This window comes from Bos indicus x Bos taurus, chromosome 16 (genome assembly GCF_003369695.1).
Source record: "Bos indicus x Bos taurus breed Angus x Brahman F1 hybrid chromosome 16, Bos_hybrid_MaternalHap_v2.0, whole genome shotgun sequence".
Taxonomy (NCBI): Eukaryota; Metazoa; Chordata; class Mammalia; order Artiodactyla; family Bovidae; genus Bos; species Bos indicus x Bos taurus.
In genome coordinates, this window is record NC_040091.1 from 60,328,474 (window position 1) to 60,345,011 (window position 16,538).

Consider the following 16,538-nt stretch of genomic DNA (forward strand, 5'->3'; position numbering starts at 1 on the left):
AACTGAATGTTCTTTACCTTCAGGCTCGACTTATCCTTTGACTTTAGCTCTTTCCATGGAAAGCTCTTATTTTAAGACATGCTGATTCCCAAGAGTTTCTATTATTCTGAACTGTAAGAATAAATCTCAGATTTTCAAAACTCAGTTCACCCAACCCCAACACACTGAAAGATGTCTGCCCTTAAGAGTAACACAATTCCCAATCAGCACACCAAGGTTAGGAGCAATTCCCTGAGCTCTACTTATTAAGCCAAGTCCTGTTTCTCTCTTACTCAAGAAAGCCTTGTTAAGTAAAAAGAGCACATGTAGAATGCCCAAAGAGGCCACTAACTGATGGCCAAGAGCCACCTGACATTCACAGGATTCTTTGGCTCTTGAACTTACTACCAAATGAGGGCCGTCTCCCTTCCCATCATCAATGACAATATACCCATTTCTACAAACTTGCCATTTTGAGAAACAGAATCAAGAATTAGTCAACAGAGAAAAATTAAGGAGATTTATTTTTGGTAAAACCACATAATTTGAATAAGGCACATTCGTCAACATCAATGAAAAACAAATGAAAACACAATCATGGTTACATAAGGAAGAAGGGGAATACCCAGAATTTAGACATTAATATGGGCCATTTATGTTAAGTAGAAAAAAAGCAAAATGCAGTTGTTTGAAGGTCAATGTGTGCTTCTTTTATGACAGGGATGACAAACATATTTTAATCTCCTGTAATTTGACCAACCAGAAGCAACTGCCTGGAGCTTTGGGCTTTAGAAGGCAGAGGCCAGTGTGGGCACAGAAAGAAGGTTCTGACTGCTGTGGGCGGGGGTGCCAAGCAGCGCATCTTCCTGCCTACTCAGCCCGCTGCTTCCCAAGTCCAAAATGTTCTTTCTGGTTCAGGTGACTGCTCTTAGCCAAGGACAAATTTAGTTTATGAGCCTCAATAAGGAAAAGTGGGAGATCATTTCTCAGTATAGGAACCAATCTATGGATTTTTAAAGCCATCAAAACAAACTGAAGTAAACACAGCATGTAACCCTGGAAGGAAAGGCATTGAAGACTAAATTATTTGTACCTTTACCAATTATTTACACATTAGGGGATACTGGTTGTAGGCCGTTTAGACAAGGCTATAGTGCTCTTAACTAGTTAGTAAATTTTTAAAACCAGTCGAGGAGCATTGCCATATACAGATCTGATAGGGCAGTATTTTGGAAATGAGTTTCCATAGCCCAGTCTCTGAATGAGGCAAATTTAGGCCCCACATCATCAGCTACTTTACAGCCTAAAGCCTAAAACTTAACATAATAGGAATAAGGGATATTTTAAAGTCATCTGGAAAAACTGTTTTACACAGATATTTTTAGTTAGTTCTCTCTAGAATTGGTAATACCTTCTTTGTAAATGTATTATTCAAAACAAGTATTTCCCATGTGACTCACAAGCCTCAGTATTTCATAAACTCATAGAACCCTGAAAATATTTTAAAATAATCATTTCATCATAGTTCTATGGATTATAGTATTTGTAATCATTAATAATAATCATAATACACATATAAAGACAAATATCAACAGTCCCGTTGAGCAAGTGATATAGTGTCCAAGGTATTTTAATTTTGGAAAAACACAAACAGAAAATAGAACCACTATGACTTTTCAATAAATAAATTTCAAAGTGAAATATATTATGCTGATTGACAAAATATTAAAATGAAGATTAGTATTTAACTACATATTCAACATGACAGATAGATTAAAAACTGCTTTTATAAAATGATGTCGAAGGCTTTATAAAGATGTCTTACTTTTATAATTATTTTTTATTTCCAGATGATATAAATAAGGTGTCAGGTTCCTATTTGAAAGTCCTTCTCTATCAGTAAACTGTATATAAGCTTTATTCCCATTAAATGATAATCAGATATAATGATTATATCTTCTGCTTAGGTCCTGAAGTACTGGACACCTGATTATGCTGCATAAAAACTGGTCAGATGTATGCAAATACAGTCCCAGTGAAGACTACCTTGCTGAATTACTACTTCCACATGATGAATTCGTTGTATTTTTAACATCAGTGCTCCTTACGCTTCCTATATAAATCAAACAATTAAAAACTGTGAAAGGGACAAACCCACCTCAGCAGCTAACACTGTTTACCTGGGTCTTTACCTGGAGGATGGTGGGTCACAGGCCTGCTGTACCTTACTCACCACATAAGCTTGGCAGGTTTCAGATGAAATAATATTTAAATTACTTAATTGATTTAAAAATTAGAAATAGAAACAACAGCATTGCTACCTTTGGTTTTATGAATCCCTAGAACTTCACTGCTAACCTGTGGGAACTGGGAAACTCAAAATTTACCCCATGGGGAAAGACACTTAAGTCTAGAGACGGTCTATAGTTCTACCAGTTGCTTCCAGAACTCTGATATCACTCAAAGAAGTGACTTACATTAATGTATAACATAATGAGAATTGTTCTGTGATAATAATTAAACGGCAATGCTTGGATATCATGCATGGTTATCGTATGCCCACAAGTCATTGTTCGAAGTCAAACAAACTATCACAGTAATGAAAGATGAACATAAAAGAAAATTTGAAAACTTGAAAAATGTAAAAAAAAAAAGTACAACTGAATAGAAATTAGAGTACATTATATAATAGATTTTATTTGTACATTTAAAAAATATGAAATTTTATGCTTTAAGAATAAATCATTGTATTCATGAGAAGACTCAGAGCTAACATACTGCTTCTTTTAAAAATGATTTTTGAAATAGTGGATAGAAAACTGACAACAGTTTCAGCTGACTGCACTTTCACATTGAAGGAGACTTTTTTTAACGAAGTGAGTGAGTGAATGAAAGTCGCTCAGTCATGTCTGACTCTTTGCGACCCCATGGACTATACAATCCATGGAATTCTCCAGGCCAGAATACTGCAGTGGGTAGCCGTTCCCTTCTCCAGGAGATCTTCCCAACCCAGGGATCAAACCCAGGTCTCCGTATTGCAGGTGGATTCTTTACCAGCTGAGCCACCAGGGAAGCTGTTTTTAACAAAGACCAAAGAGTTTTGTTTTTGTTTTTTTAAAGAAAAGTGACATTTGGAAATGTTTTTCTAAATTATACTGAAAGGAAATGAGGAAACACCATATTCAACTGAATGAAGAAACAATCTTTGTCTGTGATCTGAGTCACTGATGACACGTACATACTCCATACCGGCTCTTTACAGATCCAAAGTAGCACAGGTCAGCAGGCATCAGTTCTACAAGGCACCACTGGTTTTGTGAGTGAATGAATGAAAGTGATGTAATGCTAGCATCTGAGATCTAGAAATATTGAAAAAAAATTGAATATGGTATATAGATTTTCCTTCCATTTCTATTGATTTTATACTGTATTGATATTGATCTCATATACACTATGTTTTAACTATTTGTTCAGGAAAGTCTCGCCTCAAATCTAGCAGAAGAGTCCTTCACAAAGGCCCCAGTGAAAACAGCTCCTTTAGGTATGTGGCCCTACACTCAATTGAGCACAGTGTCAGGTCTTGGTTGGAACAGATTTATACGTTTTTCCTGTGACAAACACTTTCAAACAGATTCTTCCTCCCATATCTTTATTATCTCTCTATAGGTATCAATAAAGACCCCTATATCTGATTACTGTTTTTGAAAAACCTTCTACCCTTTAGTCACTTGACTTTGGAGGTCAAAACCTAGCTGAAATATTCGAGGTTCATGGTGATAGTTCCTAGGTATGCCATGTAATGGGTTAGATCCTTCACTAGGTCAAGATCATTTTACTAAAGTTTCTGCTTTAGGGGTGAAATGCAAATCAATAATCACTGTCTCCATAAACACTGTTCTAGAGCTTTCTTACAATCACAGAACATGATCCAACAATTAATACTAGCTGTTAAAACCTCTTAGAATCTACCTACCATTTCTACTTCCTCTCACTAAGTATAATATCTCCTGCATTTTTCTAATTGTTAACCTACTGGTTCTTCTAACTAGAAGATCAAGAAATGAACTACATTATATAATGTTCCATCACTGTACAATAAGTAAACAGTATGGTAAAGTTATGCCAACGTACCCATATAAAAACCTACTATTCAACTGGTTATTAAAATCAGTTCTGCATAAAGCATTCAAACGCATCTTAGACAATTACAGAATTTCATCAGGAGAGACAGAAATGCTGAGTAACAAATTAACAAACGCATAGAAATATGCTAGTAAATACAAGTTTACACATTCTGCTAATCATCTGTAGGTCTTTGTATTCTTCATAAATAGCATGTCTCTATGATAAACTTGTATATCATCTTCTAACTACTCATGAGTTTTAATTCATTTCTTTCTACCCATTTCCTATCTTCCAAGCTGTCTTTTCCCTTAATCAGTGATTTTCAAACTTATCAGCAGAACTCTTTATTCCAATTAAATCTTATGTAGGATCCCAATATGTAAAATGGGCAAAAAAAGAACTTCTTTGATACAAAAGGGAGAGGGGCCAGTAGACGGCTTGGAAATCACTGCTCTATATCAGAAAATTGAAGCAAAGATACAGCCAGTTGCAATTTATTCATTTGCAATGATTATAAACAGTTCCCCCATCACTTCCAATTTTTAAGAACATTTCTTGAGCACAGGCTGCTTTTCCCTTAGAGCTCATTAACGGAAGAAAAACATACTGCCTTACATATAGTATTTAGGTAAATAAGTATTTGAATTCTTATTTCCTTTTTCATACTATTCAAAAGTGCAAAAAAGCATAAGATGTAGTCCTGCAACTACGTTATTAAAATGAGTTTTAAAAATATTTAACATGTAATAGAAAATTTTTAAAAATTTTAACTGCTTTATAACTGTAATTACTTTAATCTGAGTCCAAATACTATCCACAGGCTCCTTAGAGTCTCAAGAAAACAAAAATCACTCTGTAGTTACTGTGAGAAGATTATCTTCCCATTTAATCATTCTGTCGCTCTATTTTTGGATTGGAAAAAATTCCTCAGTTGTATATACCTGATTCACTTGAAAGGCAAGGAAAGAAAGTCAGGTCAACTTTTAGCTTTGCCAAGCTTAGATTAGAAAGATTTTACAGAAAGTAAAAAATGAAAATTTCTTTTCTAAAATAAGCTTGTTTGTGCTTTCCAGGCATTTCCTCACATTCATCAACCTCCTTCCACATAAAAAGGCTTTTCAACTAACTTTCTAATAATCCCATGCCGACCATAACCACCTCTGCGCTTAGCTTATACAAAGCAGCCTCGTTCTTCTATGCTCCTCACTGGCTGGACGGGCAGCACCAGGTGGGAAATCCGGCTCCACAGCCCACTCAATTTGTCTGAATCCATGTGGTTAAAGGAGCTGGGAGTGTTAGAGTTGGTAAACCTCGCCCAGAGTAAATCTCGCACTTTCTCTTCGGTTTCCCTTGGGCTGACGCTTGCTTCTAATGTTTCCTCCTCCAGTAGGACGGTCAGGACCAGGGCCACATCTTTAAAGGCAGCATTCTCATGGTCACAATACTTATAGAAAATCAAGGTGGAGCCTGCAGGAAGGGATTCAAAGTGATGGACCACAGCTGCCTTCTGGCCCTTCTCAAATCCAGAGCTCAGCTCCCTGTCAACTGAATGCTTGACCTTATCACTGTCCTGCAGGGTTTTCCCAGCCCCATCAATCTGAATGGCAGAGACCTTCTGGGCAGATGTGTAGGCATCCGCGACATGGTGGCTGAGGCACTTCAGCGTCTCTCTTCCCTCTCGGGCTGCTGTGAATATGATGGTGGCTGGCTCACTGGGGTGTGAGGCGTTGAGGTGCTTCTGGAGAAATTTTCGTCCTCTCTGCCACAGAAAGGAACTCTGGCCTGGAAATTTATCCTTCAGTTGGCTAAAATGAACCAAGAAAGCCTCCAAAGCTGGATTTTTGGGGACTTGCTGGGCTGGAGATGAATAGTTGCTATTAACAGAACTTAGCAAAACTATGATAAGAACCAGGAAGCAAAAAATGATGGAGCCTGTCAGAGAAAGAGAAAATAAAAGACAAAATTAGAGAGAATGAGTCAGAAATAAAGCCTGTGGCAAACTAAAAAGAGGCAGATACACTGTCAGATTTTACTGACTGCGTTGTGTTTCTTTTGCCTAAATCCTTATAATTTTTAGCTGTTGAAATCTATCAGAAATTTTTTAATTTCTTAAATTATTTAAAGATACAATATCTTTGTTAAAAGGTAAAATATAATTTATGTATATTTTTCTATATCTAATGATGTGTTTAGAAACGAACTATCAGCATATTCTTCTATTAATACCTTCTCAGAAGTATCTACTACCTATAGGCCATTTTTTCCTAAATGGTCAAAATGTAAAAATGCCACTTCAAAAGTTAATACTTTCTTTCTCACTGAAGAGGCAGCTTTAATAGGAAGCTATATTGAATATCTTTTAATAGACTATAATGGAAAATAATCTGAAAAAATATACATATATATAACTAATCACTTTATTGCCCACCTGAAATTAGCACTACATTGTAAATCAGGTTTACTTCGATCAAAAAAATGTTTCAGTTTCTTGTTTATGAAAAGACCTTCCTCCATTGGGGATTCCCATTTTGTTAAGGATGGCAAAATATTGGCTAACACACCTAAAGAAAAAATCCCTAAAACTCAATTGCTTTGTTCTAATATTACTATCAAACATTAAAAAAAAAAAAAAAAAAAAAAACTTAAAACAATGCTAAAGCTGTTAAATCTGCTAGTTTTCTGGGTATTTCTCTGCAGATTTCTGAATGTGAATTACTGCAGTAAGACCACTTTTGTTCTCACCATAGCTCAAAAAATCCTTTTTATCAATCCTTCTTATGGTACCCTGGGCATTCTTCTCTTTGTTTTCTTCCAATTCTTGTGTTTCTTGTTGATGTGTCTCAGTCTCTGGAAAACAAAACAAAACATTATTATTAGGCAGTACACTAAGGAGAATGTGCATTCCTTTATACTTCTTATCAAAGCAAAGAATTTGACTGAGGATGCCATACTTCATAAAAGTTTGTTTTGTACAAAGCTAATTATTTTTCCTGTCTTTTACTTAAGGCTCACTATTCTACTTCATTCTACTTAGAAGAATAAAATAAAATGCTGTGAAATCACTTAAGGATACTGTTGTTACATCCATAATTCTTCACTAGTCCTTACATCAAGGACCAAGAAACAAGATTGCAGCCAAACCTATATGTGATTTGACAAAATGTACAGAACTAAGAAGGAATTTAAGAAATGTTAACTATACACAAGACTCAACATCACAGGGCAATGATGCTCTAATTTCAGTATTTATATTTCAGAAGGTTCCTCAACTCCCAAATATGCAAATAATAGACACTAAGTTTAAAGACAGAAGAGATTACTATACACTAATAGCTTATTTTGCAAAATAGCTTACAAAAAAGCAAGCCTAAAACTTAATGAGAGGTATATGAAACAAGGACGACAAGGTTAAGAAAATTTATGAACTATATAAAATTGCAGGTATGGGGTGTGATATCAATCTTAAAATGTGTTGGTGAAAAGGAGGCAGTATTTTGTAGACTCTGAGCTAAATCCCTCTAGAGTCAAAATGTGTGCCTGACCCCAGCCAGGCACCTCATATAACAATGACAGCTGACTACTGCCCATAATCCTTACTACAGAAATAACTCAAATAGCATACCCTATTAACATAAAGGAGTACAGTCATCTTCACCTATAAAGAATAGTTCATTTAGTCAGATCACACCAAAATATGGGTTTTTAAAATATGTCACAGAATTTAAGGACTGAAAGGATCTGTAATGATCACCTACTCTAGCCTCCTACCTTACCTACTGTGACAAGAGGTCCAGAGATGTCAAGGGCTTTGCCCAAGGCCAAAGTGAGATTAGAAAGAGGTTTCTTATCACCTGCTGCTGCTGCTGCTGCTAAGTCGCTTCAGTCGTGTCCGACTCTGTGCGTTCCCATAGACGGCAGCCCACCAGGCTCCCCAATCCCTGGGATTCTCCAGGCAAGAACACTGGAGTGGGTTGCCATTTCCTTCTCCAATGCATGAAAGTGAAAAGTGAAAGTGAAGCTGCTCAGTCGTCTCTGACTCTTCACGACACCATGGACTGCAGCCCACCAGGCTCCTCCGTCCATGGGATTAGATAAGCTCATTCCATTATATTAAGCTGCTTCTCACACATTATACTGCATTTTTAAAACGATGTTTTCTTCCCCTACTCAGTGAACCTGCATACCACTGAAATTCTGATGGCACATATTGGTCCATATACAAATCCTATCATTTGCTCATTTAACAAATATTCATAAAGTCACTTCTCTGTGCCAAGAGCCACAGAAACACAATGAGTGAGACACAGCCCTTGTCTTCACTCAAGTTAATAGTAAACTAATGAAATGCATATTTGAGATCAGTCATTGACTTACACTGAAACATGGAATTCTAGTCCGCATTTAAGTCCAACAAAAACAATGTCTTACATTTTATATTCCTTTGCTCTGGCAAATAGGCATTTCAGGCTGAGCTTTTAGAGTACTTATAAAACACAAATCCACACAATCCAACTCCATAATATCACAGAAGGTAAAAGCTGGAAGAAACCAGCTGGATATCATCTTGTTCAACTTCTTCATTTTTACAAATAGGAAACTGAAGTACCAGGAAGTTGGGAGATTTGCTTAAAGTCACCCAAGTTAGGAAGTGGTAGGGCTGCAACTAGAATCCATATCTCTTGAGTTCCAGTTAAAGACTGAGCACACTGCAACTATTCTTCGTGAGGAAGCTGTTCTCCTGAATACACAGGTGGGGAAAATCAAGTACAGAGAAATAACTAATTTGCTCAAAGTCCTATAAAACTGAAATATGACTGAGTTAAGGGTACTGGCTCAGACGGTAAAGAATTTGCCTGCAATGCAGGAGACCCAGGTTCAATCCCTGGGTTGGGAAGAACTCCTGGAGGAGGGAATGGCTACCCACTCCAGTATTCTTGCCTGGAGAATCCCATGGACAGAGAAGCCTGGCAGGTTACAGTCCATGGGGTCACAAAGAATTAGACACAGACTGTAGTGACTAACACTTCACTTCAAGGGTACTATACCACTGATGCTGGTTTTTAAATATACCTATCTCTTGATTTATGTAGCATTTAGTTTCCCCCAAAATAAAAGATTTTAAAAAGTGAAAGCGAAAATATGCCCGTAAGAAATAAAGAAAAGGCCAGGGGCGAAATTTTTAAGTCATACCTGTAAAAAATAAAAAAAATCATACATACAGTAAATAAATAGAAACTGTTAGAAAATGCAGCTTATGTATAAGTGGGAAGCATCTTAATGTAGTGAGCAGAATGAGCTAGCTTGAAAGCGAAAGCATTAGTTGCTCAATTGTGTCTGACTCTGCAACCCCATGGACTATAGCCTGCTAGGCTCCTCTGTCCATGGGATTCTCCAGGCAAGAATACTGGAGTGGGTTGCGTTCCCTTCTCCAGGGGATCTTCCCAACCCAGGGATTGAACCTGGATCTCTCACATTGCAGGAAGAGACTTTACCTTCTGAGCCACCAGGGAAGTCTTAGGAGATAAGAAACCTCATTTAATCTCAATGTAGTCATATCTCTTTGTGAGCTTGGGCAAGATGCAAAGGCCTTAATCCTATGAAGTAAAGAAAAGCTCTCTGAAAAGAAGGGTCCCACCTATGTTGTGTTCCCAGGACAGAACAGTACACAACAGCACAGGCTCAGGGCTTCTCTCACCTGGTGCCAGCAGTCGCCTCCTCAGTGTGTGCTGGCTCTCTAGCCCTGCACTGGAATGGCCAGGGCTCTGGGCATCCTGAGGGTCAACGACTGGCGGCTCCTGAGATGCTCCGGGTCCATCACTGACGTGCTCAGGGAGGGCTGCAGAGCTGCCCACTATGTGTGCGTCTGTTCTTCCTACCTTGTCACTTGGAGAACACTTGGTTTCTGGATCCACAGGGTCTTCACTCAGACTCTCTGAAGGGAGCTGATGGCCTTGTTCTCCACCCTGAAAACTCTGGCTGTTCTCACCTTCTGTATCCTTTAGATACTTCCCACAATCTGTTTCATCTGGATTTTCTGATTGAGCATCTGTATCTGTACTTCCTGGGCCAACTGTTTCTATCTCTTGGTGGTCTTTGTTAAGCCCAGGGGCAGGGTCTGGGGTCTGAGCTTCTTCAGTGGTACTTGTAGTGACTGTAGCCTCCTGAGTATTTAGTGATGGATCATTTTCCAAATCCTTTTGAGGGTCTATTGAGACAAAAATTTATAATTTTAAAAATTTCCCTATATTTTTTATTTCAACAAGGTCCCTGATTAATAAAAATATTTATATAGATTTTTATGGCTTAAGAGGCACTCTTCCTAAACATTATTTCTCTTGACTTTCACTAAAGGTGACTGATTACCCAAATTTATTATCATGCTAATCTAACAAATAATATTAATTGAAAACTATTTTGAATGGCAAACCAACTTTTGGTAATATTAAATACATCCTCTTCCCTAATGAAACAACCTAGGCAATAATCATCAATAGCAACTGAAACCATTATTCGAAAGACTGAAGAGGAATTTTATAATGAATGAACCTGGCTGACAATTCCTGAACCCACTGATGAATCTTAATACCACAAAAAGAAGGAAAATCAGACATTTCTAACTTCCCAAATTCAATGCAATAGGAAGTACACTATACTACCTATGAGGTATTCTTGCCAAACTGAAGCAGAATCTGATCAAGCTTCTAAAGCTAATTACCAGTTTCCAAGAAACACAGGGATAGAGGAATACATTAAATTATGCCTCAGGAATGTAATCAGAAAAACTCAAAATGATTGAAATTCTAAGAGACAAAAGACTCTGTTTCTTTAGTAACAGCAAGAAATAAAAATAAATGGCAAGAAAAGATAAAAAAAAGGAGGGGTGACCGATTGATTGAGATACTTGAGACACATCCACAATGTGTGGACCACATTATAGATCCAGTGTCCCACAAACCAACTTTTAAAGAAGTATTAATGAGATAATCAGGAAAATCTGAATACCAGCTATTTGATGAGACTAAGGAATTATTGGTTCATCTTCTAGGTATGATAAAGGAATGGGGTAATGTTTTTAAAAAGGAATCTTTACCATTTAGAGATAAGTGTTCAAGTATTTTGGCTAAAATTATATGATATCTAGATTTTGCTTCAATACAATGATATGGGTATAAGGAGAAGTAAGAGAGTATAAATGAAACAGCATTAGTCATATGTTGACAGCAGATGAAGCTGGGTCACGGAATTCATTTCATCTCTCTACTTTATATATGTTTGAATTTTCCATAATAAAGTTTAAAAAAAAAAGCAACCAAAAAGACTTATCAATGAAATGCAGTCTGTGACCCAAATGTAAAGAAAAAAAAATTAGAAACCCAACTGTGAAGAAAAAGAGATTATGAGACAATTGGAGAATGTGAATATTGGCTGTATATATGAAGAATAGTGTGGAATAACAATTTATTTTTAGGTGTGACAGAGCTATTTTGGTTCTTTTTTTTTTTTAATGTAAAGAGATGTAAAATGTTTAAGAGATGTAAACTAAAGTACTAACAAAATTATATCATGTCTTGGATTTGCACTTAAATATTTCAAGGCAGGTAACAAGAGTAGCATTATGTAGGTAAAAGTTGAAGTTAGATGTTGAGTACATGTGACTTCATTATACTGTGCTACTTTTATATATTGAAAAATATCCTTAATAAAATATTTAAATATGCCCTTCTCTTTCAAAAAATCTATTTCATATTTTGCCTATATTTCCTATATATACACTTGGGCAGGATGAAGAATTTAAATTTCATCTTTCCTTATAATTGAAAGATCCTGCTCTCTCTATATAGCATATCACAGCTAACTTGACTTTTAAAAATATAACTCTAAAGATCTGTCTATCATACTTTTTTAAGATGTATTTTCCCAATACTACAGGAGTCTCTAAAACTTAATCTTCTTCATAATTAGGGTCTGGTATGATGGTAAAATTCAGTAAATATCAAAGAATAAGAATCATAATAAATCAAGAAATTAACTTCTTTTTTACTTCCAAACTTCAGTTTTAATCACCAGAGACTTTCTCAGCACAGCCTTAGTTTCCGACAGCACAAACTTCGTGCTGTACAAATGAGTCTTACCCTCTGGAGGATCCCTAAGTCCTCTGTCGGTCATGTTTGAGTTCTATCTCTTCAGACTCTGGGGTACTTTCTGTTAGTATCTGGATTTCCTTGTAAAGATGTCTTGGTTTCTTCTTCTCCCAAGTCCCAACAGGCTCATGCTTCCTGTGGACCCAGGAAACAAGGCATATATACAGTGACTAAAATAAAATGAGAAGAATTAAAAAGACTTTTTTATTCATACATAGGAAAAATGACTAGTTCATCTTTATTTACTAAATCTGTTTAGTTTGAGTACTATTTCCTCTCTGAAACTTTTCTAGTGGATAAAAAATGTTTTCTGGCTTTCATGAGGCTCATATTCCAAATCCTAGACGATAAACAGAAAAAAAAAAAAAGCTTCAGATTATTAACCGTTGTATAGATGACATAACCTCCTAATACATTCTAGTGTGTCTGGAAGGATGTAAAAAGTAAGAACAAGTGACCAGAATCTTTAAGGAAACACCTTTGAAACTGAAATAAAAAGTAATTCCAAGAGTAAAAATTTAAGTCAGTGCTGAGTTAATCACTGCAGATTTCCCTTATATCTTCAATTTCTGTCCCATACAAATTTCTCAGAGTTTGCCTACCAGAAACTTCCATTTTTCATTAACAAGGAACATGCACAGGGGTGACCTACAGATGAAGGTGGCTGTCTTGGTATTAGGAAGAGCAAATACACATTTGGAGTTTCATCACTAAGAGTGGTTCTCTTACAGTATTCTTTTATAAAACATGGAGACAGTTTTCTCTTTATACAATGCCCTTCTATACACTGCTCAAAGAAGTCGTTGTGTTCAGTCACTCAGTCATGTCTGACTCTTTGCAACCACATGGACTGTAGATCAAAGAAGAATATATATCAATTATTAAAAGCTGTATACAAAAGGAATCAAAACCAGAGGTAACTTATAAGCAATAAAAACTCAATTATATCTTATATGCAGTTGGTGCAAACATAATTGTGGTTTGGGTTTTTTCATTTTAAATCATTATAACTAGGCTTGAATACATCTTAATTAATCAAAATAGGAACCATTACAATCAACGCATTTTTGCTAACAAGAAATAAGTTTGTTTATTCCTGTAGCATGAAAATCTATGCTTCATGATTTGACAAACTCTTGGAAAGCATTTCTGCATTCTGTTGGTTGTGGAAGTGTTTTCCCTGCAAAAAGTTTTCGAGATGCTTGAAGAAGTGGTAGTCAGTTGGCAAGAGGTCAGGTGAATACAGCAGATGAGGCAAAACTTTAAAAATACATAGAAAATCCAGCGACAGAGGAGTCTCGTGGGCTACAGTCCATAGGGTTGCAAAGAGTTGGACACGACTAAAGCAACCAAGCACGTATGCATGCACCTCATAATAAAAACTACAAGGCACCTAGTAATGAATCTACAGCACATATACAAGGACTTTGGAGTGGGGTGAAGCTTATGGTATGTAAATTATACCTCAATAAAACTATTTTTTAAAAAAAGAACTTTTAGGGAGAAAAGTATTAAAACTTTACTGAAGAAGATAAAAAGGACCCAAGTAGAGAAATATACTGTGTGTATCGACAGTAAGATTCAAGGCCATTTAATGCTAATTGCACTCATCTCACACACTAGCAAAGTAATGCTCCAAGGCAGGCTTCAGCAGTACATGGACTGTGAACTTCCAGTTGTTCAAGCTGGATTTAGAAAAGGCAGAAGAACCAGAGATCAAATTGCCAACATCCACTGGATCATCAAAAAAGCAAGAGAGTTCCAGAAAAATATTTACTTTTGCTTTATTGACTACACCAAAGCCTTTGACTGTGTGGATCACAATAAACTGTGGAAAATTCTTCAAGAAATGGGAACACCAGACCACCTGACCTGCCTTCTGAGAAATCTGTATGCAGGTCAAGAAGCAACAGTTAGAACTGGACATGGAACAACAGACTGGTTCCAAATCGGGAAAGGAGTACATCAAGGCAGTATGTTGTCATCCTGCTTATTTAACTTATATGCACATTATATCATGAGAAATGCTGGACTGGATGAAGCACAAGCTGTAATCAAGATTGCCAGGAGAAATATCAATAACCTCAGATATGCAGATGACACCACCCTTATGGCAGAAAGCGAAGAGGGACTAAAGAGCCTCTTGATGAAAAGTGAAAGAGGAAGAGTGAAAAAGTTGGCTTAAAACTCAACATTCAATCTGATCCCATCAGTTCATGGCAAATAGACGGGGAAACAGTAGAAACAGTGGCTGACTTTATTTTGGGGGGCTCCAAAATCACTGCAGATGGTGATTGCAGCCATGAAATTAAAAGACACTTGCTCCTTGGAAGAAAAGCTATGACCAACCTAGAAAACATGTTAAAAAGCAGAGACATTACTTTACCAACAAAGGTCCGTCTAGTCAAAGCTATGTTTTTTCCAGTAGTCATGTATGAATGTGAGAGTTGGACTATAAAGGAAGCTGAGCACTAAAGAATTGATGCTTTTGAACTGTGTTGTTGGAGAAGACTCTTGAGAATCCCTTGGACTGCAAGGAGATTCAACCAGTCAATCCTAAAGGAAATCAGTCCTGAATATTCATTGGAAGGATTGATGCTAAAGCTGAAACTCCAATACTTTGGCCCCCTGATGCAAAGAATTGACTCCCTGGAAAAGACCCTGATGCCAAGAAAGATTGAAGGTGGGAGGAGCAGGGGACGACAGAGGGTTATACGGTTGGATGGCATCACTGACATGATCGCCATGAGTTTGAGCAAGCTCTGGGAGTTGGTGAAGGACGGGGAAGCCTGGTCAGCTGCAGTTCATGGGGTCGCAAAGAGTCAGACACAACTGAGTGACTGAACTGAACACCAATTCCCTCCAAAATAATCTGTAAGTTCATTGCAATTTGAAACAAAATCTTCAGACAATTTTTTTGTACTGTTATATGTTTCTTATGGAATGAGTGAGCGGACTGTAAAATTCACAAAAAGCAGTAAAGAATTAAGAGTCAAGATAATTCTGAAGGAAGAAAAAAGAATTCTGAAAGAGGGAAATCTTTACCAGATATATCAAGATATTAAAAACAATAGGGTACTGGCATTAGAACAGACAAACATAACACAGAATAGACAGCCAGGAAATATGCACACACTTAAGTAAAGGAAACTGAGTGACAAAGAGAAAGAATGGATTAGCGAGTAAACAGTTTGGGGACAACTGATTTTTCAAATGGGAAAAAAACTAGATTTCTACCTCCACAAAAATCAATTGAAGATTAGAGACCTAAGGGTAAAGTGCAAAACTTTGAAATTTTCAGAAGAAAGTGGGGAATACCATTATAACCTCAAGGTTAAACGATGAGGGGAACAAATGTGATGACATTTAAAAAGTTAAATCTCTATACAAATCATCAAAATCAAGGTTAAAAGATAAATTCACTGACTAGAAAACTATCAGCAACACATATAATCATCAATGGATTAATATCTAGAATACATAAAAACTACCCCAGATCAGTTAAGAGACAAATACTGCTATTTTGTTTTTTTAAGTGGGCAAAAGAGATGAACAAGCAGTTAAATAAAACGAGGACTTTAAAAGTCTAATGAATTGGTAAGAAATGTAGGCAAGGAAATGCAAAAATTAATGATGAGATACCATTTCACGACCACCAGATTGGAAAAAAAAAATGTAATGCCAAGTGTTGGTGAGGATTTGGAGATACTCAGACCTGTATTGCGGAGAAGGCAATGGCACCCCACTCCAGTACTCTTGCCTGGAAAATCCCACGGATGGAGGATCCTGGTGGGCTGCCGTCTATGAGGTCGCACAGAGTTGGACACGACTGAAGCGACTTAGCAGCAGCAGACCTGTACTGACAATGAGGCCCCTGTTACAACCTGGGAGGGCAATAGGGCAATGCGGAGTTGACACACACATTCTACAAATCAGCAATTCTGCTTTTAGACATGCACCTTAGAGCAACTTTTCCTAAAGTGCCCAATGGTGTTTGTGGCAGCATTGTTAAAAAAAAAATGAGGAAAAACTGAGAAAATCTTAAATGTCTATAAATAAGGAACTAGATTTTTTAAATTGTGGCATATTCTTTAAATGTAATATTATACACAGCAATTAACAACTTATGTATCAAAAATTCATAAATGTACAATATTAAAGCCTTTATATACAATTTAAGAAGCATAAAATACTACGTGTGTGTGTGTGTGTGGGTGTGTGGGTGTGTGGGTGTGTGTGTGTGTGTGTGTGTGCGCGCACGCACTCAGTCATGTCCAACTCTGCAACCCTATG

General features: G+C 36.8%; 1 protein-coding gene across 3 annotated transcripts in view; it reads right to left on the reverse strand.

Annotated features, from left to right (window-relative positions):
* Positions 1–484: 484 nt before the first annotated feature.
* The window catches only part of LOC113906816 (torsin-1A-interacting protein 2-like), a 44,573-nt gene continuing 28,519 nt past the window's right edge, over positions 485–16,538 (reverse strand). For 2 of the 3 annotated variants that reach the window (XM_027565474.1, XM_027565472.1), the window contains exons 2-5: positions 12,237–12,380; positions 9,800–10,309; positions 6,847–6,951; positions 485–6,036 (exon numbers count right to left, since the gene is read on the reverse strand). In XM_027565474.1, the coding sequence (XP_027421275.1) occupies positions 5,276–6,036; positions 6,847–6,951; positions 9,800–10,309; positions 12,237–12,270 (1,410 nt within the window). In that variant the 5' untranslated portion in view covers positions 12,271–12,380 and the 3' untranslated portion in view covers positions 485–5,275. Of the gene's footprint in view, positions 6,037–6,846; positions 6,952–9,799; positions 10,310–12,236; positions 12,416–16,538 lie in introns of all 3 variants that reach the window. The other variant, XM_027565473.1, reaches the window with a different exon arrangement.